Here is a 25,374-nt window from a genome sequence, read left to right on the forward strand (position 1 = left end):
GTTTCCACAGCAAGGATTAGGGTTTACTGCTATAGGTACGTCATTCTGCCTTTGAAGCTGCTTGCTCATGCTTTCCTTGGCAAGCTCTGGCAGACATGCTTAGCAACAACAGAGATTGTATCTTTTTGAAGCTGCAAAAGGGTTAATCAGAAGTGTGTTTATGAAACCAGGTTGTTCACCCTTACAAGATTTTACTGTGATCTTTTTGGATGCTTTTGGAAGATTCATCACCTGCCTTTGTAATTTATATTACATTTTTCTTTCCTTTCTTGAAGCTATTTTAATGCTATGTATGATATTGTTAAAATTAACTATGATAAGCAACTATTCTTGGCAAGCCCTAAACTGCACACCTCTTGGATGCAAACTGGAGAACGTGACTGTCTTCATGTGGATGGCATAAGGTGTTTGGCTGGTATGGTCGGGGTGGTTGAATGAGCGTAGGGCATCTGTAGCTTCAAAACAAATCCAACAAAAGGACTCCTCCCCAAGGCAGGCAGAAAGTTGTTTGTACAGATGCTTTTTGTCTAGAGCCTTTTTGTAGGAATGGTCGCAGTTGTGGTTGAGTTTACTTATGTGTGCAGGGAGAGGGACTGATGGCTATTCAAGGGAGTATTATTTTTTGTCAGGGAGATTGAAGGTATTGCTGTTGATCAGGAGATTTCTTTGTGTGGTGAGTTCTTTGCGTGGAGCCTCTCCAATGAAATGGAGCACATGCGCATATGCAATACTTCTTTAAAAATGTTAAACAGGATCTACCCTCTGATGGGAGTTGTTAATTGTGCTTTTGGCTCTCTCCGCCTTGCCAGCAGAAGTACCATTGTGAAATTTTTACAACCTAATAAAATATTAGGGGATGCTTCACTTCAAGAGGAAACTTGATGGCTGCTTTCAGCTGATGCCTCTGACACCAGGTGAGAAACATGCTTGCCTCATTGGGACTTGCACCTACCACTGCAGGCATAGCACCAGGATATTGAGGCAAGGTTCATGGATTGCAAAGACCCTGAATTGTTCTGGTAGGGTAGGTGTTATGATGCCAGGCTCTGCATATTTGGTATGATGCATTTGAACAGATCATAAAGATCTTAGTTTTTAATACATTGACTGAAAGTGGAATTATTTGTGCATTTTGATTCAAAATGTGTCTTGATTTTTTTAGTGCATTTCTAAAGCCATGGGAGACTCTTTGGACTTGCTGTGTTTATTCCAGTCTAGTAGTGAATGCTGAGCTTTGCAAGTACTGACTTCTAGTACAAAGTTGTGTGTTGTGTACTTGTAATACAAGGATCTTAAAGAAACTCATAGGAATCTGGTGACTGTTCTTCGTATTTTCTTGCTTGTTAAAAGATTCTAGATTTGTGCAATTTTATTTCTGAGGATTTCATTTATCTAACATTTTTTCTTAACCAGGAAGTACCATCTCCTGGGATTTAAGTATTTGCTCATGCAAATCTCTGTTATCACAGGTAGTTAAAGAACTACTGAGTGTCACATCATTAGGTCACCAGTTCAAATCTAGTCCAAAGTGGTAATGGGCATTTTTATACTCCTAATGCCTTTCATCAGGATTTACGTTTAGTTGCTTAAACTAAAATCAGAGCATTTGCTATTCAGAATTATGGGTTCAAGTGGAGAATAAAGACTAGAAGCAGGTTTTTCTATAGCAGAAAATCCTGTTTGACTTGTGTTAGTATCTGTATATGATTTGCAACATACATGGTGCTTTAGAAGGAGTGAAGGTACCATCTTACCAGAGGAGTGTGTGGCTTGCTGCATAAGATGTAATACAGAAAGGTGACCTTGCCTGGCAGAAAAGCATATGCATTAGTCAAGTCTGGTATTTTTGGTGTGCTTTCCTATGACTTCTAAGTTGCAAGAGCCTTTGAAGAAAGTATAGGAGAACATAGACTTTGAAGGGAAAGAGATTTTGAAATTGGAAATGCAATGTGAGAGGGTTTTGAATGGCAACTGAAACACTTTTGGACAATTTATTTCTTAAAATCTTCCAGGCAGCTGCTCTTCTAAAGAATGATGGTTGGTTGGCTGGTTTGTTGGGGTTTTTTTCTTGTTTCTTCTAGCATTCATGTCAGCATCTTTGTATAAAGCTTCACTTCTAAATCTGACCTCTAATCTCAGGTTTCTGGTTGAGAAGTGTGGACTTCCGTTTAGACTAAAATCTAGTACTTAGGATAACTCATCGGACTGTACATTCCCTAGTCTGTAGAGAGCTTGAAATGGTTCAGTTCAGCCGCATGGGCTTTCGTAGCTCCATGGCCCCTCCTTGTCAATTTGTTATTCTAAAGTTGGGAAGTCCTCACAATCTCTTTGAGATGTGTTGGGATATGGAAAGGCTTGCGAATCCCTGCAGTCATGGGCTGACCTCTTTTGTGCTAGGATCTGCCTGCAACCACCTCTTACTTCCAACCTTTTCCTGAATGTTTCCTGAGTGTTCTCTGGCTTGTTTCAGGGACCAGCTTGGCAGCGTATCAGGAATCAATAGCTGGAGTCCTTCAGAAAAGAAGTTGAAGCTGCTGAAGTATGAATTCTGGTGTCCTGGTTGTTAGAATCTGTTAGCAGAGATGTCAAGATGTGAAGAAGAGAGATGTGAAAGCTGGTACAAGCATTCTGTTTCTTTGTGCTCCTGAGTTGAGAAATTAGAATCTGAGTTGACTTCCCCACCTCAAAGGCTGTTGCATAGCTTCCCAAGTATATCTTGCCACGGGAGATCGCTGGTGACTTTTGTCAGTACAAAAAGTGGGTTGTGAGGTGTGGAGACAGGAAAAAAAGATACTTAATGACAGGAAAAAAAACCCCATGCCCGTAGAACTTGAGTTATCAATGTGGCACTTTGTGATAGGGATTCCAGTCCTGTGGGTCTTAATACGTTTTCATATGTGTATATTCTGTAAAGAGTCTTCAGTCATGTGGAAGTCTGAGTTCTTAGCACTTTGGGAGAAATTATGAGATCATTCATTTTCTTTCCTGGTGCCACTTATTGCTACCATTTTGCTCATTATCTCAGAGACTGTTGGCTATGTATTTATGACTTCCTACTTAGAATATTCTGTTAGGATCAAGTATGTCAGAAGCATTGAGCGCATATTTCTGCCTCTGTTTTGATGCTTTATAAAGGCAGTATTGAACTTCTGGCTTAGCAAAGGAATACCAACCACTAAATAATTTCTGCCTGTATTTTAAGTCTCTGGATGCTTTTTGGTTTGTAACTGTGATTTCAGCCAGAAACAGTGCATGGCTAGGACTCTCTAAATTATCATCCATCTTTTTGCTGGAGACTAAAAGAGGTAAGTTACTGAAGTGCAAAGGAAACTTTTTTTTTTTAAAAGCTGAGTCATGACAAGATTGGCGAGTTGCAAGAGAAAATTTAAATCTGGTATTTACTATAGTTAACAATGAAATCCTCGTTTACAGAAAATTATTAGAGTGAATTATGCTTTCAGTCTCTTTGTTATTCTGGAAGAGTAAAAGAAAATATGGTTATCTTGATTTTTTTTTTTTTTTTAATATATGTTTGGTCTAGGATGGGGTAAATAAAAGGAAGGTGCCACTTTTTTACTGATAATTCTCTGAAGATTGGCCCTAAAAATATGGTAGTCATCAGCAATTGGTAGTTTTCACAAATGGGATGACTTTGTATTGGTTTTCCCTCATTACAGGCAAATAACTGAATCATGGGATGTCCATTTCTGAAACCTGTGATCTTTTATTTAACTTAGGTATGAATTCTGGTTGTTTTCAATACCCATACAAACATTAATACACTGAACTAGCATGAAAGTACATGTCAAATTTTTTGCATAGTGTCAAGTAATAGATGTTATCTATAAACATTAATGACTCTGACTGCACTTCTGATATGGTAAATTCTATTCTTATTCTGCTGATGGAAAAGAAAAGAATAGAAAATGGTGACTTTGCCAAATATGAAGTCCAGTACAGTTTGAGAATGGACCACAAATTATTTGGAGTCCTATATAAAGGCCATAACTTGTCTTGCAAAAAACCTGGCTAATGTTATAAAATGTTTTCTGTCTTTTTGAAAACAAATGAAATAGATTGCAGAAGAACATATTTGTCAACAGGAGGTAACCATAAACTTAGGAGGCATGCAGGCATCGAGCATGGCTGAACAAGACCGCAAAGAATAAAGACAGAACCTCTTTTCCCTCGCTTTTCAGGCTGTAAGTAGGGCCAGAGAGCACCCTCTTTCATGAGGGTTGAGCAGGCTTTTCAAACCCCTTTGGTGTGTGTGCAGTGTCTTAACATATTAAGTCTTGATGCTAGGCTTTCATGACACAGACCGTGGGCTGCATGGAGTGAAGCTGCAGGTTATCACCAGCCGACAGCCACAGCTCTTCCACTCCCATTGTCAAAGGAGTATTTAGATACTGGTAAGATTTGATGTAGGTCAAATCTAACATGAGAATTTCAAGGTGTCCCTGTGTGGGTTTTTGTCATGCTGCCAGGTGTGCTTTACTAAACTGTTGCTTGCAGTGAAGGACCTTTTATGATTGCATTGATCAAGATAGTACTGTGGGTGTGTTCCTCATCCAAGGGGAAAAGTGAGGTCAGTCAGAATGAATGTCGTGCTGCAGCTCAGACTGAAAAAGAGATACTTAAATACTTTGGTGTCCTGGGAAGAATACGTCTCTGACTTCTGCTTTGGGGCATTCAGTCTAACATGGCAGTCTCAATGTTATGTGGCAGGTGACTTTCTCGCCAGTTCTGTACTTCGCCCTCTGCTTGTTGCTCTGGCAGGGGATCCTTTCTGTTGTCCCAGTATGTGTGCTTCAGCCTTACCTGCGGTCTCCTTTTGGCTCAGAATGACCTGCTGTATTGCTCTCTGTAGATGCGGCCAGGTGTCCCACCCTTCAGAAAGCTGGAGGCCTGGTTTCAGGTCACCTCTGCAAGCTTTTTGGATGTGATGCCATAGCACTGGAGCCATTCAGATGTTGAGCTTTCAGATATTTGGATATTGTGGTGGGAATGAAGGCAACCAGGAAAGCAGCAGACAGGAAAATCCTACTGTCTGCTGTATCTGCCAGTAGCCCTGGAGGAATAAAACTGAGATGTTCTCTTAACTCTTCTCTTCCCCTTTTTGGGTTAGGTCTGCTTGTTTGTTCAATGAGTGGAGAGTATTTTCTGTCTTGGAACACGTGCAGAAGTGGGATGGCTACATAGATTGCTCTCAAGAAGTCAGAGAAGCTAATGTTGGCATTCTCACCATTTCCCACATCTTCTATAATGACACAAAGACATTCCTTGTAAATTGATGGCAAAACATACGATCTTTCTTTTTCCTGTCTTGCTTCCCTCCACAGTTTAACTTGTCTTATGACGTATATGTCTGATCAAAGGATATTAACAAAATCTTTATCATCTTGGTTTTACAAATTTGGCTTAAAAATTCTCTACTTGAAACTTGGCAAACATGCCTTGGTATGCAAACAGTGGGGATGGGATAGGGGAAATCACTTGGCTGTTGAAAAACTGCATATGGGAAAGTGACATGGAGCTTTCAGTGTTTTATTTATAATTCTGCAAAGGCCTCTTCTAATTGGAAAAACAGAAGAGACCAAATAGTGGCTTCTGGAAAGCAAACAGCTAGATTTTTCCATGAATATTTTTAACACAAATATTAACTTCACAGATTGTAACACTCTTTCTTCCTTAAATACTTTTTTTAGCCTTCAGGATGTATAACTGGGTGAACTAACATTATGAAGAAAACCTTCACTCCTGCAGCATCTGGCTTTTTAAATTCTAATTGTGAAGCCATAAGAGATGTTTTGTTTTCATTTAGCAAATACATATTGAGTTTCCAGAAAGGTAACTTGATTTACAATAAGCATACCCAGTGGAACCATATGCTTTTCACGTTTGTCTTTTAATGAAGGATTAGAGTATTTCTTTCAAAATCTCTTTTCCAGAAGAATGCTACTTTTAACCATTAAGTAATGTTTAAGTAAGAACTGAAGCTGGATTTTCAGATTTGGCTGTACATGTGAACAGATGTTTCCAAACACAAGTCCTTAGAATGACTTTACTAGTTAATAAAGCAACCATGAGTTTTATGTCAGCTTGATTCTGAGCAGTGTTTGGTGATACCAGTATAATATAACTGTTATATGAAATTGCTTGAACAAAGCTAAAAGAAGAGCGATAGAAGTCGTCTGCCTGAGAGGCTCTAGCGTTCTCCTGCTTGAATTGCTGAACATGGCTCTTTGCAGAATGGCATTTAAGGTTACATGTGGAGTCATTAGGTTATAAACAGTCCACAGAATATTTTACATCATGTTAATATTCCTCTGAAGATCAAGACTCCCTGGGGAGAAATGAGAATATGCACCAAAAACATTCTCAGTTCTTGAGGTTTATCCACAACTTCCTAGATCACTGAAGATCAACTGTCCCATGAAGAAATTATTACAAAACAAATTTTTATTCAGCTCTCGGTGTTTGTATGTGGGGCGAATGTACTGGGTAATACCTTTCTTTTAGTTGCCAGATTTTCATGGTTTTGCTGGCTGCCTGAGATGTAGATAGTGATTGGAAAATCTTTCTGACTCAAATTTGGTAAATTTATATGAACCTTCATATTCAAGAATGCTTTTGAGTCTGGGGCTCTGTTGGGAAAAGACATGGCAAAAGTGTTCAGATCTTGACAGAATGTCTGAATCTGTGCTATTGAATAGAGAGAGGAGTCCTTTCATTTCTGTTTCTCAGTAAGTTTTATGGGGGGGAAGTTCTTGACCTTTCTTGAAGACGCCAGAGTGTCTCTGAGAGATCTGACCCACCATGTAATTTTTTGCCAAGCATAAATCTGTCTCTATGAAAAAGTGGCTGTTTTGTGCTAGGCACAATCCATGTAAAACTGGGTCTGTGGGGGGACTCTCGTACTTGAGAAAATGGTCTTGTCTTTTGTTCTGGCATTAGCATTTACTGCCTTTACTGAAAGCTTGGCATCTACAGTGGTACATCAACAGCGTGTGTGCCTGTGCTCCTTGCTTGTGTAGTCAACTGACCTAGGGCAACACTTTGAAATAAAAGAAAAACCTTCTAGACCACCAGCCTGTCCATCAGAAGAGAATCTTATTTCAGATTCCACTGTTAAGTGCGAAATACTGGGATTTATAGACTGGCAGGATGGCTCTGGCAGAGTTGTCACATTACAGCAAGATCTGGGCTCTCTGTCAAACCCCTGACTTTAGTGGCATTTCTCATACCTGAGGATGCAACTCACAAGGGACATCCTTGGCAACTGTGTGCATCCAAATTTCTTCCAGCTCATCTAGGTGAGAGGCAAAAGTAGAGGACCTGAATGAGAATCTGGCAAGAGCTGCTGTAAGCAGCAGACAGTTGCAAGCTAGTTGCAGTTTATAGACTGTAGGAGCCACAGGTCCATCTTTCTGCTCCTGGGGAGTTTAGGAAGGAGCATTTTCTATGTGTTTGCTGAGTTTTTGGAGGTCTGCTTATCCCTCAGGGTAGTTCAAAAGCTACTTGCAGACAATTTGACAGCAGTACTTGAAAGAAGTACAGAGGCTCAGCTGCTGTCCAGAGCTACACAACTGTAAGGCATAATAATAGCTTAAAGACTTTTCTCCAACTACACAGCTCAAGCATACACTAACTACATATTAGAGAACTAAACCTTGTCCAGCATGCTTGATCCAATAGTAAAGCTGCATGGTTCACCTCTGTTACTGATCTGATTTCCAGGTTGAATCCCTCAAGCATCTGTAAGGGTCTCTTGGTGCATGGTGGACACACTGAATACCACTGGTTCTGCTGGCTCACTTTGGCAGATACAAGTTCCACTTCACAAATAAGTATCTACATTTACAAAAGATTGCTTTAGCTTTTTTGATTGAAACTTTGTTTTGAATTTCCCAAGAATTTGCAGACATTTTTGATGGTCACTTATTTTTCCTCATGGTGGGTTCAACTCAGTGTGAGCTTAGACTTCAGTAGTCCGCTGTGTGCTGACACTCTAAAAGATAAAGTCATGATGTCAGTTTATGCTGGAATTCTTTCCACAAATGGGGTATATGTTTTAAAAAGTTTTTACGTTTTTCTTTCTCATGCCAGACCTGCCTTTTAAAGGGATCCTGAAATTTATTATCTTCTTCATTATTTTTTGCTGATGTTAAAACCATCTGCTAAATTCAGTCATCTAAAACATTATACTGTTTGTATAGTTCACCTTTGGTGTAAGAATTGTATTGCAGCTAGCAGGAACACACAAAGGCTTTAGAAAGGGTTCTGCAAATACAGTGTTAGATGTAGAAAAGAAAAAAGGCATCTAAATTTTAATGAGGAAAGTGAGTAAACAGTAACTCTAACTGATACATAGACTGAAAGAGTTTGCTGCTTTTCTGGTTATTGAGGGGAAAAAAAAACCCCAACGCACCTCCTGGCTGTAATTCTATACACATTAAAACAAATACTAAATGTAAAGGGGTCAAATTAAAAGGAAAAGAATAAGGAAGAAAAAGTTAGAAAATGGTGCAGTGCTTCAGTCTCTAGTAAAGTGCTAGAATAAATCCTTGAAGGCTTTATAAACATCTCTAAGGCAACAGGAAACAAGCAATGTGGATTTATCGGGAACAGCCTGATGGGAGGGGGTGGAATTTAATTTGCTTGATTCAATGGATGGTTTACAGCCCAACCTGAGTGAGGGAGCACATTGGTTATGGGTTGCTGAGTAGGGATCTGTGTTCAGGATTAAATAGTAATGCAGTGGGTTCATTAAGTGACTGGAATACATGCTAAGGAGTAGTCTGTGGTGGTGACTGGGATCCTGGATGGGTTTGTTCTGCCTCTGTGCCAACAGTTTGGCAGACAAAGAGAAAGCACTTGAGATGCAGATGGAGCATTGTGTATGGGGGTTTTTTTAAGACAGTAGAGCAACTTGAAGAAATAGTCTGAAGCTGTTTGTTTCACTTTTCTTGAAGGAATAGTGCAGAGTACTTATTGAATGGATAAAGTCAAATAGAGGGAGTCTGGGATTTGGGGATGTATCAGAAGTTGAGTGCGCTTGTTGCAAAAAAATCCACCAAATCTTTAATGATATAGTAATAGAAGTGGCCTATACAGGTATTTTGTAATACTCCGTGCTAGTGAGTGATATGCACCATTTTGGATCCCACATTTTAAGATGGGTTTAAGTTGCAGACTGAGAAAAGCAGTACAACTATGATTTAATCCTTGTAGTCTATGAAGAAAAGACTTCTGTCTTCTGAAAGGAGCTTCTAGAGGAATGGAACAATTTTCCAGGTGAGCTAAAAAGATGACTGTGATTAGTTGTCTTGTTTTTAGTGGAGAAGAAGAAATTACTGCCTTATCTTGCACTAAAGCCTGAATAAATGTTAATGGGAAAGAACATCCTCATTTTTGAAGAATGTTGAGCACAGAGCACATTGCCTGCTTGAATAGGTTAGAGAAATGTTGACGCTTTGGATGCAGTGAATTGTTCCTAGAGCAGTTTGACAGGGTGACTTCTTGAGAAACCTTTCAGCCTGGAGCCTCTGGGTTTGCATCTTTCATTTTCGAACAGTCCTGATGCTTGAAGCCTGTGTTAAGGAGCAAGTGCTGAAAGGAGGGCAGTCCAATGGCCAGTCTGTAATTAAATCTGTAATTAAATCCTGCTCGCAAATGTTGCTGTCTGTCCCTAAGTTCTTTATGTATGTTTACCTTGAAGATGTCTCTTTCAATGGTCTGATGACTTTACAAGGTGCAGATTGGGTCTCTGTGATGAAATTGGTGGGCAGTTTTCTCACTTGTTTCCAGGAAAGGAGGGTTGGTCCTGGTTTTCCAAAGGAGATGTTCAGAATTCCTACTCCCCAAACTACCTGCTTCAGGGGGAAAATACTACTGTAGGAGCCTATGATGTGTCAGAAGTTACTATTTCTAAAAACTGAAAATATTTCCTTAGAGTTTCTTCATTCAACAGTCATACACAGGTCTGAGCTTTCTGAGTGCTGAGGATGACATGTACATTATTCTTCTTTTGAAGAATAAGAAAATAACTGGCTTCTGACAGTTTGGGGGAGGGGGCTTTTTGGCTTTTGGGTTTTTTTTTTTAAGATTTACTAATTTACTGCAGTCATGCTAATTAGCACCAATTACCTTCCTGTAAAAATGTAGGATGTCAATCAAGTTTTGCTCTGTGTTTTTTTTTTTTTTTTTTTTTTTTACACAGATGCATATGGACTATTTGGGTTATGCTATGGGAGAATTTAAAAGAAAACAATGGTTGCAGGAGTAAGAGGCCACTGGTAATGTGACCTAGAGCAAATGCATGTCTGGAAGCCAGACTTCAGCAAGAAGAAAGCAAGTGCTTAGCCTTCTCTCTTTTCTGTAGCCTGCAACCTTGCTGCAGAGAAATGTGTGAAAGAGGTAAAGCAGTGCGGGTCACTCTGTACTCCTTCAGCCCTGCTACAGCCAGGGGGGTGTTTGCTTTATCTGCCAGTGGAATAACAAGCACTAATGGAAATTATAGCAGTTGGGATAAGATAATACCCATAAAAGCAGGTTATGGTGATCAGCATTTCTTCCCAAGATAAAGCTGAAATGAATTTTTAATTACTGGGCATTAAACTATATGAAATAAAGCATGCTTATGCACACAAGGGGAGCACATGGCCCATATACCTAAGGGGGAAACCCTACAGATACCAACGAAGACAGGGGAGCAAGACGGTGGGGGTGTTGAAGGTATCTGCCCTTGGAATGGCAAAACCACCTGGCCTTCAGGTGCATCACTGAAATTTAGAAACTGGCTGTGATTCTAGATGCCACCAGTGCTTTTAATGCTTAAGCAAAGCGCAAACTGCGTAATGCCATGGCTGGTGCTGAAACATGACACTCGGACATTGCTTCCTCCCAGCCTCCTGTTCCTTACATAACTGCGGGCTGTCCCAGGGGTGGCCTCCAGAGGAGCTGAGCCCAACAGGAAATATTTGGGTAACCGGTGGCAGTTCTGCTAGGCATGGAAGGAATAACAATTAGTTGTATTTAGAGTCCAGCGGTTGTAATATCTCAAACAACTTTCTGGCACTCTCCCCGTTTTATGGTTAGGGAACATAGCTGCAGAGAGGGAAAATGGAGCAGGATGAGGAGCTGGTGATGGGAGGCATTGAATTTTTTGCCCTCTATGCTTGGATCAAACCAACGTTATTTGTACCTGGAAACCTACATCTGTGAGCTCTCTGCTTTGCGTAGATCATGCTTTCCGAGGGCTCTCCTGTTTGAGGCAATCCCAAAAACTCTCCTCTCTGGTTGGCAGAGCAACAAAGTGTGTGGCCTTTTGGGGAGCTTTTCTTGTCTTCCTGGTAAAGACATGGGCCAAAGCAGAACCAGTACTACAACAGGGGAGAGAGTAGGCTTTAAGGTCTTGATATTTCCTGCTGTTTCACAGACATGGGTAAACTCAGCTTGAAACTGCACTTAACCATATGCTGTGTTGCTTTGTTTATTCCTTATATTTGTTTACTCATCATTTCAAAATAGAGATGAGTTCATGTTTTTCTTCCAAGTACTTGGAGATATCCTAAGCAACACAGTAATTCAAATTAGAAAAGACGAGCTTGTGTTTAAGATGAGGCTTTCTGAAGTGGTTTTCCCTAAAGTTGCATGTTTAAAGAAGTTTTTAACCATGGAGGTTAAGATCTGATAGCTCTCTTTAGAGTTTTGTCTAGTGATTTAAAAGTGATGTCTTTAATACTGTTGTGCTGTGATCTTTTAAATGCTTGTGGTATTGAGCTTTCTTAATAGTTAGTGGTTTTCTTTAATTCTTCACTTTGGTTGTATGAAGATATATGTACATGATCTTCAGTGCTCTTCATTTTGGAAAAGGAGAAGTCTTCCTGTCTTTTTGCTAGTCAGACCATGCCATGTGGAAGGGCTTTCCTCATATTTGTGCCAGGCTCTAACGACAAACTATGAGCCTCAGCCTACCTGTAGCAGTTCAGATGACTTTGCTTTCCTGCTAGATAACAGAAATCCTGTAAAACTCTAGGTACTGTAGAGCCTGTTGGGTTAATTGACAGACCTTTAATTTTGGGAGTGCCACATTGTGATCCACGTGTATTTTCTAAGAGGAAGAAGGCTTGGTTAAACCTGTTGTTTGTGGTTTGTGTACCACAAACCGAGTCATCTGTGCAACCCAGAACCCACCTATGGGGATGTAGATGCCATGGCAGGGCCTGGAGTGTAAAGTCCAGGGGATAATAGTAGGAAAGTGCTTGAGGCTGTACGTATATAGGGCAGTTTGAGGACATTTCTTTGCCTCGGTATAACCTATGCGATATTGCTCTGCTGTGTAACATTGAACCATAATATCCAGCAGGGTGCTCAGAAAGAGGCAGCTGCTGATGTCTCTTTTTTTTCCTAAAGGATTTCCCAGAAAATCTGTTTCTCTCAAGAAGGGTACGGGCCATATAGAAGTGGTGTTCTGCTGGAAACAGAAACTTAATTCTTAGAACTCAATAAAAGAGCCTCTTTCTTGTAAAAATGGGCTGAGGAAAACAAGACTGCTGGGATTTTGGGGGCTTTTTCTAAATTTGTTCAAGATGTAAACTTAAGTTCAGAAAAGATCAACAAACTTCAGAAAGATCTGACCAGGCTGTATGCATAACAGATCCCTCAGCGAAGTCTTACATGATGAGAAAGCCATTTTAACCAATTGTCTACCTCTTGACGGGTTCACTAACTGCATCATTCCTGAAGAAAGAGCTGAGCATCTTTGGGTGATTGGGTGCCCATTTGACACCACTGTTTCTGAACAAGGTGTGGGTTTTAGGTTTATAAGAAAAGTAGCAGAGGTTAACATCAAAATACTTCTAATTTGCCGGGATACCATGACTTCAGATTACATGCATCTGTACATGTGTGATTACCTATCATGTGCTATCTATTCACAGCTCTGTGGGTGTTTCCCACAGTCAACATGCCTGCGCCTCACGTGCGAGACTGGATTTTATCTGAATGGTAGCATTTGACAGAGTGGCAGTTGTGAGAGTGCAAATGGCCATGACCTTTCTTGGGTTTTGTTGTCTTGGTCATGGTAATGTGATGCAATTTGGTCCCTGACCCTCCTCTCCTACTCCAGACTTCTGTCTTGGGTATATCTTGGTGATGAAATGCCATGTAACTGCCCTTATCTTCAGCGGGTTCTCTGTTTTCATGGTAGGTTCTTTTTAAACACATTTGCAGGCTGAGAGAGATCAAGAGACCAAGCCCTGCCTGATCTGCAGCGGGGCTTGGTCCTGTGTAGTTGGGCCCTACAGTGGCAGTGCTGCATCCCAGGTCATTGCTCCACGTATGTAAGTATCCTTCTCTTTGAGGACCTGTGAGTTAAGACTGACTGCTGCCTTAGACCCTGATGAAAAATCCATCTTCTAGGACCCCAGAGGGTCATTTGGAGCAGCATTATCCCATGAAATCTAGAGGCAATGGAAGAGTAAGGAAAAAGAAAACCTTAAAATCAATGCTACTCACCCCAGCACTAGTGCTGTTAGCACTAGTGCTGTTAGCTTTGGCAAATCCTGTCTCAACAATAAAGGCAGCTGCCATTTTGGCATCAAGACAGACAGACTTGGCATCAGCCCCTCTGGCACCAAAAAAACGCTTCGTGGGAGCTGGCACCAACACTGTGAAACAAGGGTAAGGCCCAAGGGAAATGCCAAGCAGACATGAGATGAACACTAAAAATAGTGAGTTGCTGTCATTTGGAGAGAAAACAAATAGCACTTCTAAGAGTAGGGCATCTAAGATCTCCATCAAGGTTGTGCTGGTAAGCAGCTTTGGAACAATGCTGTCTCCTATGATGATGTGACCAAAGGACACACACAGGCTGTATTTTTGGTACCCACATGGTGCAAGACTCTGAAACTAGAACAGACGCTTAGCGTCTTGATTCCATGTATGGGGGATCCTGTTACTGTCTGCAGGCTCTGCCTTCTTCCCTGTCTGGAGCAGATCATCTTCTCTTGAGCCGTTACCAAAGGTCCTGTTTGCATACACGGACATAAGGAAAACGAGCTGTAGTGCCAAAAAGCAAGGAGCCAGGCTAGTGTCCCTGTACCACCCCAGACACACTAGCCCTCCTGGAGACGGTCTCGTCAAATGTTTAACAGCTGAACTCCCCACTCCCTCCTCCTTCTCCCCCTGCCAGCAGGCTCAGAGAAAGCTGAGTAGGCTTTCCAATGACTTCATTACCCACTCCAGATGAAAACTGAAGCCTGACATTGGTGCCCAAAACGTGGGAATGCTAAAGAGGCAGAATCGACCCTATCTGCACTGAAGTACTTACTGTCATTTTTCAGTAGGGCAATTTCAACTCCTTAGTCCCCTTCTGCCTCAGTGGTGAAGGACTTTAAAGCTTTTTAAGACTTCTGGGCCTGAATGGCAGGCCTAGGTATTGAAACTGGTCATACAAAATAGATGATGCAAATAGTCTTTGGTGTTACAATTACATTGGCTTGGCTATAACTCTTGCTGTGAAGAAAAGCCTGCTGGACCTGTGGCTATCATTTTCTTCTCCTTGGGGAAAAAGCAGTGGGAAACAATGTCACTGAGGGCTGAAAATTTCAAGCTACACTTAGCAAAACCTATTTTGGTCTCAGAGAAGGAGTCTGGACTTTTTATTGCCACCACTCTCCCATCAGCTAAACAGCAGAGTGGGTAGGAGTGTCTGGAACAGCCTGGATGTGGCCTCTCTTGTCTCTTCTGTCAGATGGGTGTTAGAGTGGTCTCCTCTTGGGTATCCCCTCCACATCCACCCCTTGTCCACTCCCTGCCCTTTCTTGAGTACCCTTATGATAGCTTAATACAGACAGCAGCTTCAGAGGAGGGATTGCTTGCCGTACAAAAGCGCAAAGGAAAGTGCTTTACTGTTGGTATTTCTTCACCCATGTATGAAAACTGAAGAGGACAGGCTCCTGCTGAAATACCAGGTGACAGAGTGGGTAGTGGCTTCCTCTGCAATATCCCCTACTTTGGTTCAGGGCTCACGCGTGGCTTTCAGGTGGAGGATGTGGCACATGTTTGCACTTGCCTGCTTGGCTGACAGTTGCTCTTCAGGATTCAACTGGAATCAAGACTTGATTGGAATCAAGCAGGAGATCTTGCCGTTGGGACTCTGCAACACTGAGCATGTTTTGAAGTGCGCAGTCTTTTCCTCCCTGGTTAACCAGTTACTCTGAGAAAAAGATAGGTGACAGCACTGAGGTTGAAATGCGCTGTCCCTATTTGCTTATCTTGACTTAGTAAGCTGCAAAAGTTTCTTGCACTTCTAAACCACTGGGCTGACAGAAGTGGTGACAGGCTGCAGGGAAGAGGGACCTGCCCAAGGACACATTCTAACCACTACAAGCCCTTGTGCTTCATTGCACATTAAAATTTATTGATCCAGCAGACTGGCTGCAGCACTACAAGCCAGTTCCAACATGTATGGTGTCTTTTCCTGCAGTTATTCTTTGCTCTCTCTAACAATGATTAAGTCTGTTTGGCCTGAAAAGCAGTAAGTGCAAGTGACTTCAGTGTCCTTGTTTCGTAGTTGAACTGCATGCAAATCGGGGGACCCACTTTACCACACTCCTAAATAATACAGTAGTATTAGACACAAGGGGTCTGAAAAGTTTGTTTTGGACCATGTGTCCCCTAAGCAATAGAGTCGATACTCCTGGTCCTGTAGGTACTGGGAAATTATCAGACTGACCTGTTCCTGTTTGTCCTCTGGAATTTGTTGATGATGTTCTCTGTAGGCAGTGCCAATGCTATATGTTATGTGAACCCGGGGCACCTGGTCCTCATATTGGAAAGTCATTGTGTTCTTGTAATTGTGCCATTAGGGTAGAGAAGTGGCCCTTCACTCTTCAGGAATCGACAAGTGGGCAGATTTTGCGGGCAGGTGGCCAGCCAGAAACGGTTTCCAGGCAGATCTAGCATTGCATTGCTGTTCCAGCATTGGTGATCTCCCAATGTCCTGTGCTGGTTTTGCTAGCAAACAAGCCCCTTCAGAACATTTGCTGTCAAGGCAGCTAGAGCTTGGTTGTTCCTGGATGTTGTCTTCTAGGGAAACGGATCTGGTTTTATGCCTTTCTGTATGTTTCTTCCCTTTTTTCTTTATTCCCAGAGCCACCTCCAGGATGGGTAAAGATAAAGTCACCCTCATTCAGGTTGCTTCTTTCACACTTTATTTCGAGTGCCTGGCAGACTTGTATAGTCTCAGTTCTAGCACCCAGGGCTGTGGGCTGACTAATGAAAATGGATAGCTGATGCTCCAGGGATGTTCCTGTTACCAACATGAAAATAACAGAGTGCACTGGGGCAAATGGAAGAGTCATTACATAAAATTGTTCCAACTTTATGGTCAATCTGTATATATATAGGTGCAGAACCATGGTATTAAGGTTTAATTGAGGGGATATTACACACCACCCATATTTACTGTTCAAAACCTCTCCCTGCCTAGGACTGTAATAATGGAGCAACTGAGAGTAGCCTTGTGCTTCAAGCCTGACAGATTTGAGCTGCGCAACTTCAATTTTTCTTCCAATAGTGTTGTTGTAACTGGATCATCTAAAGGTCAAGCTGTTTCCTCAGGGGGTATCCAAATGGATATTGTATCTTGCTGGGTTACTAAACCTGCTTGCAAGTATCTCGCATCAGACACCGAAAGCAACTTTAAAATGACCCAAACAACCTCTGTCATCTACTTCAGTTGCATGCTAATATCTGAAGTCACGAGGCACAGTGTGTTAGGCTTGTGAAGATGTCAAGCAGCATCCTTTGCTTGACATCCATGTTTGGGGCAGATGACATGTTCAGGAGAGCAGTATTACAGACTGGTAAAGCCTAGAGGTCTTTATTCCCTCTTTTTCAAAAGTAAAACTTGCTCACCATTATCCTGTAGTGGGATCCACACTGACATGCCAAAAAAGAATGCTTGGTGGCTGCCTAAACAGGCAAATTTTCAAAATAATGTAGATCCCATAATCTGTCCTGACGTTAGCCTTGACTTTTCAGAGCCCTCAAGAGATTAATCTACAGACAAACTTTAAAAACTTGTGTTTGCTCTGTTGGTTGATAGCTTGGATAGATGCACTCTTTTGTCATAGATGGGTGGCTTTTGCAGATGTTAAACTCCAAGTTCGTATAAAGGAGGTGAAACCTGTGCTGAGCCTGCCTTAGAGCTGCTCTTGCTTTCATTAAAATAATTATTATTTCAGCTCTGGTTTCCCCCAAGCAGAGAGCAGTAGAAAATTAGAAAGGTTTTGTAAATGGACAATAAGCAGGTGAAGGCTTTGGGAAAAGATTTTATGTTAAGAGGATAGGGAAGATTGATATCTTTTATAAGAAGATAGCTAACAGGTACAGAGTAATGAATGGGTGAGAAGATGGATGGGGACTTCTGTTCCCACCTGCTAATAATATGAAAGTCAGATTAGAAGGTGGTGAATTCACTTCTGATGAAAGGAACTATTTGTTCACAACCACTAAGAAATTCATTGCCACAAGACAAAAGCATTGGGGCAAGAACTTAAAAAAAGAGGAGGGCGTAAAATAATAACAGTTGGAATATCCAAAGAAATTGCAATGATTATAAGAACCTAGGTGTTTTGAAAAAGCTCTAAGTGTATTGATTAAGGTATTATAAGGGTATGAGCTAACTTGTCCAGCTTTTTTTTTTTTCCTTGCCCCCTTCAGGGCTTTTTCCATAGTCACCTACAGCAGAGTCTGTGGAGCGTGTTTCTGGCCGCTGTCACTCAGAGACTGCAAGAGAGGGTGGCTGCCACAGTCAAATGTGGTAATGCCTCTTGCAAACCACCTTTTTTGTGTCAGTCTTTACAGGATTGCTAAATTCACACGTAAATCAGGATGCTTTTGCTTTTCCGCTAAGTTACTGCCTTTGATAGTCCTTCACAACTTGTCTTAGATCTGGAATGACACTTTGCCTTTTGAGTATGTGCTGGGGGAGAGGCGGGTGGTTAAAGTTAGATTCTTTCTGACAGTAGGGATTTAGAAATTGCTGCATTGGCTCAGCCCTGGGAGCTGCCTAGTCCAGGGCTCTGGATAGCAACAGCCAAAATCGGTATTTCAAAGGACAGTGTGAGGCCACAGAACAGATTATTAAAACAGAAAGCTGCCCTTTTATATCACTGCTGTTTGTCCATAGAATTGGAAAAGCAAAGGTTGAGAGTTTGATCCAAAAGCACAAAAGCTGGAAAATCCCGTTGCCTGGCTGATGCTAGTTAATGCTGATGTTTTGTATCCTCCAGGAAATTACTTATGTGCCTGTTTTCTCTTAGGAAAAACAGAGATGTGCTTACCTTAAATGGCAAGTTTATATGGTGGCTTTAAGTTGGTGTAAAAACAAGTAATACTTGTGTATAGTCTCACAGCCTAACTGTGTAGAGGACACCCACAGTGGGGTTCTCATTTGGGAAACAACCCTGGGCTGGGCAGGGAGGAGGCAGCAACAGTGGTCACTGAGGGGTTTTGGCATGTGGAAAATGGGTGTCTTTTTCTGACACTGCTGCAAGCTATCTGGCTGTCGGGGGCGGGGGGAGGTCTGTTCTGTGTTGGTTTTTTTTTTCCTTTCCCCCCCCTTTTTTTTTCCTGCTGTTGCAAAGTAGCATCTGTAAGAATTATATGTGGTTTCTCTCTCTCTTCTGAAGTCCTGAAATTATTGTTAAAACGGCTACTAAAATAGGGATTCAGTCAACTCTCTATGGAAAAAAAAATATATTCTTTCCCTCGTCAAAGTATTTTAATGTGTCAAGCTCCAAAAACCAGAGGCCAAAAGCAACAGGATTTGCCCCTCTGTCAAATACCCGTGGAGCTGCTGCTGGGGCATGTGGGAGTGGTGGTGGTGTCCCAGTCCGTCCCCCCCGACAGACGAGGACAGCTGCTGATTAAAGAGAAGCAGGAAAAAAAGAGGTTGCTGAACTTTCAAAGTGAAGGTAGGAAAGGGAGTTAAATTTAGATTACCTTCTGCAGTGTCATCTCCTACACGGCTGTGGAACTTGCTGTACTCCTTGCTTAGGAGAGGACAAACAAGACATGCCATCCTGGGCACCAGATGATAAATTTGTTTATAAGGCTTAATTGCCCCTTGGCATGAAAATCTGAAATGAGCTCAAGTAGAATGAGAAAACTTCTGTCAGGGCTAGTCACGTTTTCCTTGGGGAGAGGTGGGTTAAAATGTCTTCCCATCACCTGTCTGATGCTGGAAAGGCCCGGTCCTGATCCTGCTGAAATCAGGGGAGTTGTTGCTGTTTCTTTAGTGGGACGGCTGTTGTCTGGGGAGGCTGAGGGTTGAACAGTGCTCAGAAAAAATGGAGCCATGATGGTAGGCAGAAGAAGGCATGGGTGTGCTTTGGCTCTGGGAAGGCTTTACCCAGGTCCCTGGCCGGGGTCTGGAGGTGCTCCGAGAAGCCATGGTGGTTGCTCCTAGGGCTCCAGTGCAGTTCAGCAAGCAGCATCAAACTTAGCTTTCTCCTCAAAAATAGATTAAATGTCTATTTTTGCTTAGCGAGGTTTAATCACGACTGAGGAGCTGTCGGCTCTTGCCAGCGTTTTTAATAGATTCCCCTCCACTTGCGGCATCCAGTTAGCAGGGAGGAGAGCGCTTCTGCTCCTCCACGGCTCCCTGCCAGGGTCCACACAGGCAGCACTGCCCAACCGCACACAGCTCCCGTTTGCAGCAAGCTGCCTGGTGTTACCCAGCAGCTGTCTTAAGGTTCAGGGCTTTTTTTTTTTTTTTTTTTTTTGGTTATTTTTTTCAGAACTGCCCGACCTGATGTCATTTCCCTCTTGCAAACAGCCCGGCTGGGCTGCGTCTGAGATATGTCACGGGGAGTGGGAGGAGGAGGAGGGGGAGCCAGTGAGTGTGTGCAGTGTCCCAGGACCCTGTTTACTTTGCATTCCCAGCCGAGGAAGCCCTGGTTTAAATAGGATCGGAGGAGCGGGCTGCCCACAGCCGATGAGGAAATGGTCGCTGTGGGGCTCTAAATCCCTGGTTTCCCATGCGCTGGTGCGGAGGATGAGCCTGCAGAATGCCTTTCCTCCTGGGTCTCAGACAGGTAACCGGCTTCGGTGCGGTGGGAGCGGCTCGCTCAGGTGGACGATGTGACTGATGGCTTTTATTTTTATTCTGCCCCCCTCCACCACCACCACCACCACCCCCCCTCCCCAGGAAATGATTTCTGACTTTCCCCAAACGGAACCGTACAAAGAGCGCTTCCCCACCCATGGCGTTTGATCGGGGAGTGCAGTAGCGTGAGAGCCGCCTTTTAGTAATGAGGAAGGAGCAAAACTGCAAGCTGGGGAAAGAAACTCTCTTCTTGTTGTTGTAGGCTTTGCGGCAGAGTGGCTCTTTGTGTCATGCTCCTGTGTGGTTTTTGTTTGGTTGGGTTTTAGGGTACTTTCCACACTTCTTAATATGGAATTGTGTTTACATTGCTTAAATACATGGCAAACTTTGAACCATTTTCTTGTGCCGGCAGTATTTTGAGTGCTAAACTTTGGTATAAGAAAAAAAAAAAAAGAAGAGACATTTTATATACATACGTGTGTATATATATAATCTCTGACAAAGGTCACCAAATGGAAAATGGCAACAGGCTGTGACGCCCAGCTTGGTGACTTTTTAATTGTTTTGGAGAGTTCAAGCTTGAACAAGAAACTTGTGATAATTTAATAGCTGGTAATGTCCAGTGGAATGAGAAACAGTAGCAACTGCCCAGCTGCTCCCCACTGGAGGAGGTGCCAACTATGTGTTCCTAGGCTAGGGGAGAGCAAACCCTTTTTTTGGTCTGGGAGGCACGTCTGTAGGGGAATCTAACTGTAAACTCTTACCAGCACTGCTGGTAATCCACAATAAATAGATATTGCATGATATCAGAGTGCTGCTTGCAGTTTCTAATCTAGAATTAAATATCCAAGATTAGACTGTAGCGTGTTTTAAACTACCTACTTTCAGTTGTTCAGAAGTGAAGGCAAAAGGACTTAAGCACACTGCTGAGTAAACAGTGCTGTCTCTTTTTCCTTATCAGTTCAGTTTTTGGTGAAATGCAGGCCCCCTCCCCGCCCCAGCTGAACTGAAAACAGTTTTACATAAGAAACTACCTCTAGCACAATGACCTTCTGTAATTGAGTGCGATAGCTATAATAACAGTTCACTTGCTAGCACTCAGGGCAAAGAGACTTCCCCTAAAAACCTCCGAACTGAACCAAGGGAAATTTGGGGCACAAAGGCTGAATGACTTTAGGTAACTCTCCACTTGCAGTGAGACATAGCTGGTTTAAATGTTGAGATTGCTTGAGTCTCACAGGTGTGTCTAAAGTTCCTATTTCTAAATTAATCTTTTTGTTTTAGAGACAAGACGTTTGTTTGGGACAATTGAGGTGCTGCATAAGGTGTAAAACCAGAAGTTAGGTGTAATTCAGCTTCATTTGCTCAAACTGTGAACATCTGGTTATCTCTGTGGGCTGGATGGTACTTTTTTCTCTGCTTGTAACTTTTCGGCATTGATACAGAGGCATTTACAGGAAGCAGAAAAAAGGTGTTGCCTCAAGAACACAAGAGCAAAGCACTTGACTATTTTTATCCCCTGATGAAGGATATAGTGGGAAAGAGCTGCTTGTGGAGCTGCTTGAACTTTTCTTAGTTTTAATTACTTTTGAGTTTTAATAATTTTTGGACTTAAAAAACCCAATCTAAATATTTGTGGTTGTGTGCTGCATGCAGATAGTATTCAGAAATTTCTTTTTCCACTTCTGGGGGGGGGGAGGGGAAGGGTTGTTAGTGAACAGTGTTATTTAATTAAAAGTGTGCGAGGAATTCAGGAACATCTCGTCACTCTATTGTCTCTTGTGTTTGCACTGGGACTGTAAACGCTTGGTTGTCTGGGATGTCCTTTGCTGTTGTTGTTCCCAGTCAACACAAGGGGTGCTGATCCTGGGCTGCTCCTCGCAGGCACAGGAAAGAGATGCCAAGTGGGGTCCCCTCCCGTGACCTGCATGACAAGGACAAAACAGTCGGGGTGAGACTTTGGGCTCCCCAGGACCCCTTGCACTGAACAACTGGTTCCCCTGGATATGCCTTCACTTCTTCTTTGGGACCCAGTGGCATTGTGGCATGGCAGTTGGACTGCCGAACACATGGTAAAAATAGGGTGTTTGGTTTTGGGTTGGGGTTTTTTTCTTGTTGTAGTGGGGATGAAGTTTAAATGCCTAAAAGGCTAGGTCAGCTCTATCTGACATCAGTGCAATGTGGGTGTTTAAAGGTCCCAGGAAACGTGACTGTAGAGAGGAGCTTAGCTTTCAGTTTTAAGTGAGCATTTCCTCTTACAGTTGCAGGTGGAAGCTTGAACATGTTCATCCAGTTCTCTGCATAAATGTAAAAAAAAAAAAAAAAAAAAGGGGGGGGGGGGGTTAAAATGTTGGATTCCTAACCTTTTCAGTTTTAATTTTAACTGCTCGAAATTTTTGGTGTTGTCAACTGTTCGGTGGTTTAAAACAACAAAATGCAAGACAGCCTTCTCAAAGCTGTAATTTACTAGAAGCATCTATCTTTAATGTGAAAGGGGTGGGACTACAGCTGGGAACCTTCTAGCAAGGCAAAGGAAGTAAACACTTTCAGGCGGTGCTTAAAATGCAAATGTGCAGTTCTTGGAGTCTGAAAGTGAAACTTGTGATAAACAAAAATGAAACCAGCTCTCATTGAAATACATCAAAGTGTCCATGATCTGTAAAAGGACAGTATTCCTTTAAAGATTGTTGGAGTATTTCTCCAAGATAAATGGCTGCAACAAACCAATTTGTTCGTCAGATAAAGGTTAATAAAACCTTGGAGGTTCTGAATCCGCTGGGGGTGAAGATGGGTCTGCTGTGGCTGATTAATCGTGGTGATTTAAATATAATTCTCCTGATGTTGGCATTAGCGAAGCAATAAATGTTGTGGATTAGAATTCCCATTTTGGAGGTCTTTATTGTGCCTGGGACAGCTCAGAGGCATCATTCTTCCCCCACTTATTATGCTGTAAGTATTTGGATGTTTGCACTTAACACATATTTTTTTTTCCACATTCAGCAAAACAAAATTTGTGGTGGGTGTCTTATGAAGAAATGTCCGGACCTGATTTATTTCCTGGCCTCAGTTGCCTGTCATAAGGCAGGCTTACAGGAATTTATCCCCTGTTGTCCTGGCAGGGCCTGGCAACTGAGGTTCCGGTAATTCCCAGCAATCAAAACTGGGTTTCATCTTTACCAATCTTAAGTGCTTTTGTTAAATTGAACCCACCAAAGGCACGGCACTTGCTTAGATGGTGGATTTCTGCTTTTATGTTCCAAAGGACTAACAAGTGTAGTATTTATGAAGATAGGAGATGACTGGAGGCTTCAGTGCACACTCAGCCAGGTGGGCATCAGTCCTGAGCTGCCTTGGTGATCCAAGGTTCCCTTTCGGTTCTGCCTGTCTTTGCTGTGATCCCACCTACTGGCTTTCTCTGAAAGGTTCTAGTGATTTTTTTTATTTAAGATGAATTTTGATTAGGAACTTGGGGGCAGCTGGCAAACCAGGAATTGTAGTAAACCCGATGGCAAGATTTGGCATTCCAGCCTAGTATTTTCAGCAGCAATTTTAACTTAACTACCACTTGAGTCTCTTATGACAGAGATGCTCATTTTCTTTGGGAGCTTTGTGTTTGCATTCTCATGAGCTATTGCTGATGGGCTTGGCTAACCAACACTAGTGATGGTCTGATATGTGAGTTTGAGTAAAAGCCAAGTGATAACTCATAAATAGTGGGTATCAAATACAGTTTTTCCTATTGGTTAATTCTAACATATTTAAGATACTGACAATCACTTCCATTCTATTACTCTGGGTGCTTAAAGAATATATATGGTTCAAATGCAGCTTGCGAGTTACTCAAAATACATATTTTTGATACATTTTTCTGAAGATTGTGTCGCTTACTTAAATCCAACCTGCTTTGTTGTTACGGGTACGGCTGGATACTGAAAGCAAGGGACTGCTGCCTGCGAGTAATGAGATTAGTGAAATAACTGGGTCAGGATTATTTTTTTATTATTATTATTATTAAATAAATGCTTATTACCAAAGTCCCCTGTGAGAACCGTGAAACTAGAAGGTCTGGGGGGGTTACAGGTTGAGCCTGAGTCCTGTTAAAACTAGTAGCATCTTGCCTTCCAGCAGATTCCAGTTTGGCAATCTCCCTTCAGCCTGCTACTGGGCTTTTTACTGTGCCCCGCTGTTTGTAAGCCTGTTACTCAGTTCCTTACTCACCCCTGTCATTCCATTATTAATCCCCATCTCTTCCAGTTCAAATAGTAATTTGCTTCTAAGTGCCTTGACAAATGCTATACCAAAGTTTGGAGAGAACAGGAAATTAGAGTAGGTCTAAAAAACTGGCTATCCTAGCAGACAGGAATGGCATATACCTGCTGTCAGTAAATGCAAGTCACATTTCAAAGTGTTTTCCAGGGTGTCTGTGTGTTACGAAGGTCAGGATGAATAGGTACTCTGGCAGGTTGAATGACACATAGAGGCCATATAAATGCAAGGTGTTCATATTTAGGGTAACAGAGGCTGGATTTCTGTGGAAAGAGGAGACAGAGCAAAAAGTTAAAATGGTTATTAGATCTCCGTGATATCAGCCACTGCTGGTTTTGGTTACCTGGTTATTGCCAGCTGAGGAGTCATCTTTTGTAGGTGGTTCACTGCCAACTATGCACTTTTGAGCGTGGGCTGTGGTGTTTGTTGCTGCAGTTGCACATATTAATTTTCAGCTTGGAAAATAGCCACACCGGTTTGGAATTTGCTCATCTTCATCTTTCTCCTTTTCAACACAGCAACAATATTCCCAGGTTAACTGCTGACTTCTGAGAGTAGAAAAATGTGAAGTGCCTTGATCCTTTTATCGTAATGGTACTCCACTGTCAGTCAGTTCTCATTTCCCTCCATTTCCTACACTGGCACCAGACGCCATAAATCTTAACAGATTTATGGGCATTAAACCCAACCATTTAATACTGAAAATCACTGCAAAAGTAGGATAAGGAGGTCTCATTGCATCCTTTCTTGCAGTGAGGGGCAGTTCAGGCAACCTACAGACCTCCGTGAATGCCTCCTGTCTAGACCATGCCCCAGATTTTGACCTTTAATTTGTCACGTAGACCTCCAGTAAAGGTCCAATACTAAGCTGGAAGGTAGAGAAAATAATTGGCTTTTTTCCCTGGCACTGACGTTAATGTTTGCCATAGCTTCGGATGTGACAACATATGGCACTGCCTTGAGTTCTCTTATACCTACCACTGCTG

The 25,374-nt window shown here is 42.2% G+C and overlaps 1 protein-coding gene across 5 annotated transcripts in view; it reads left to right on the forward strand.

Moving 5' to 3' along the window:
* Positions 1–25,374, forward strand: part of WBP1L (WW domain binding protein 1 like) — a 59,421-nt gene that overhangs the window by 15,141 nt on the left and 18,906 nt on the right. Inside the window, exons 1-2 of one of the 5 annotated variants that reach the window (XM_049810664.1) lie at positions 19,890–20,111; positions 22,007–22,194. The exons of 1 other annotated variant lie outside the window; for it this stretch is intronic. In XM_049810664.1, coding sequence (XP_049666621.1) covers positions 22,129–22,194 — 66 coding nt within the window. In that variant the 5' untranslated portion in view covers positions 19,890–20,111; positions 22,007–22,128. Of the gene's footprint in view, positions 1–3,224; positions 3,306–19,889; positions 20,112–22,006; positions 22,195–22,619; positions 23,072–25,374 lie in introns of those variants that run through there. 3 more of the 5 variants (XM_049810667.1, XM_049810665.1, XM_049810663.1) reach the window with 3 other exon arrangements.

Source organism: Accipiter gentilis, chromosome 9, assembly GCF_929443795.1.
Source record: "Accipiter gentilis chromosome 9, bAccGen1.1, whole genome shotgun sequence".
Classification (NCBI taxonomy): Eukaryota; Metazoa; Chordata; class Aves; order Accipitriformes; family Accipitridae; genus Astur; species Astur gentilis.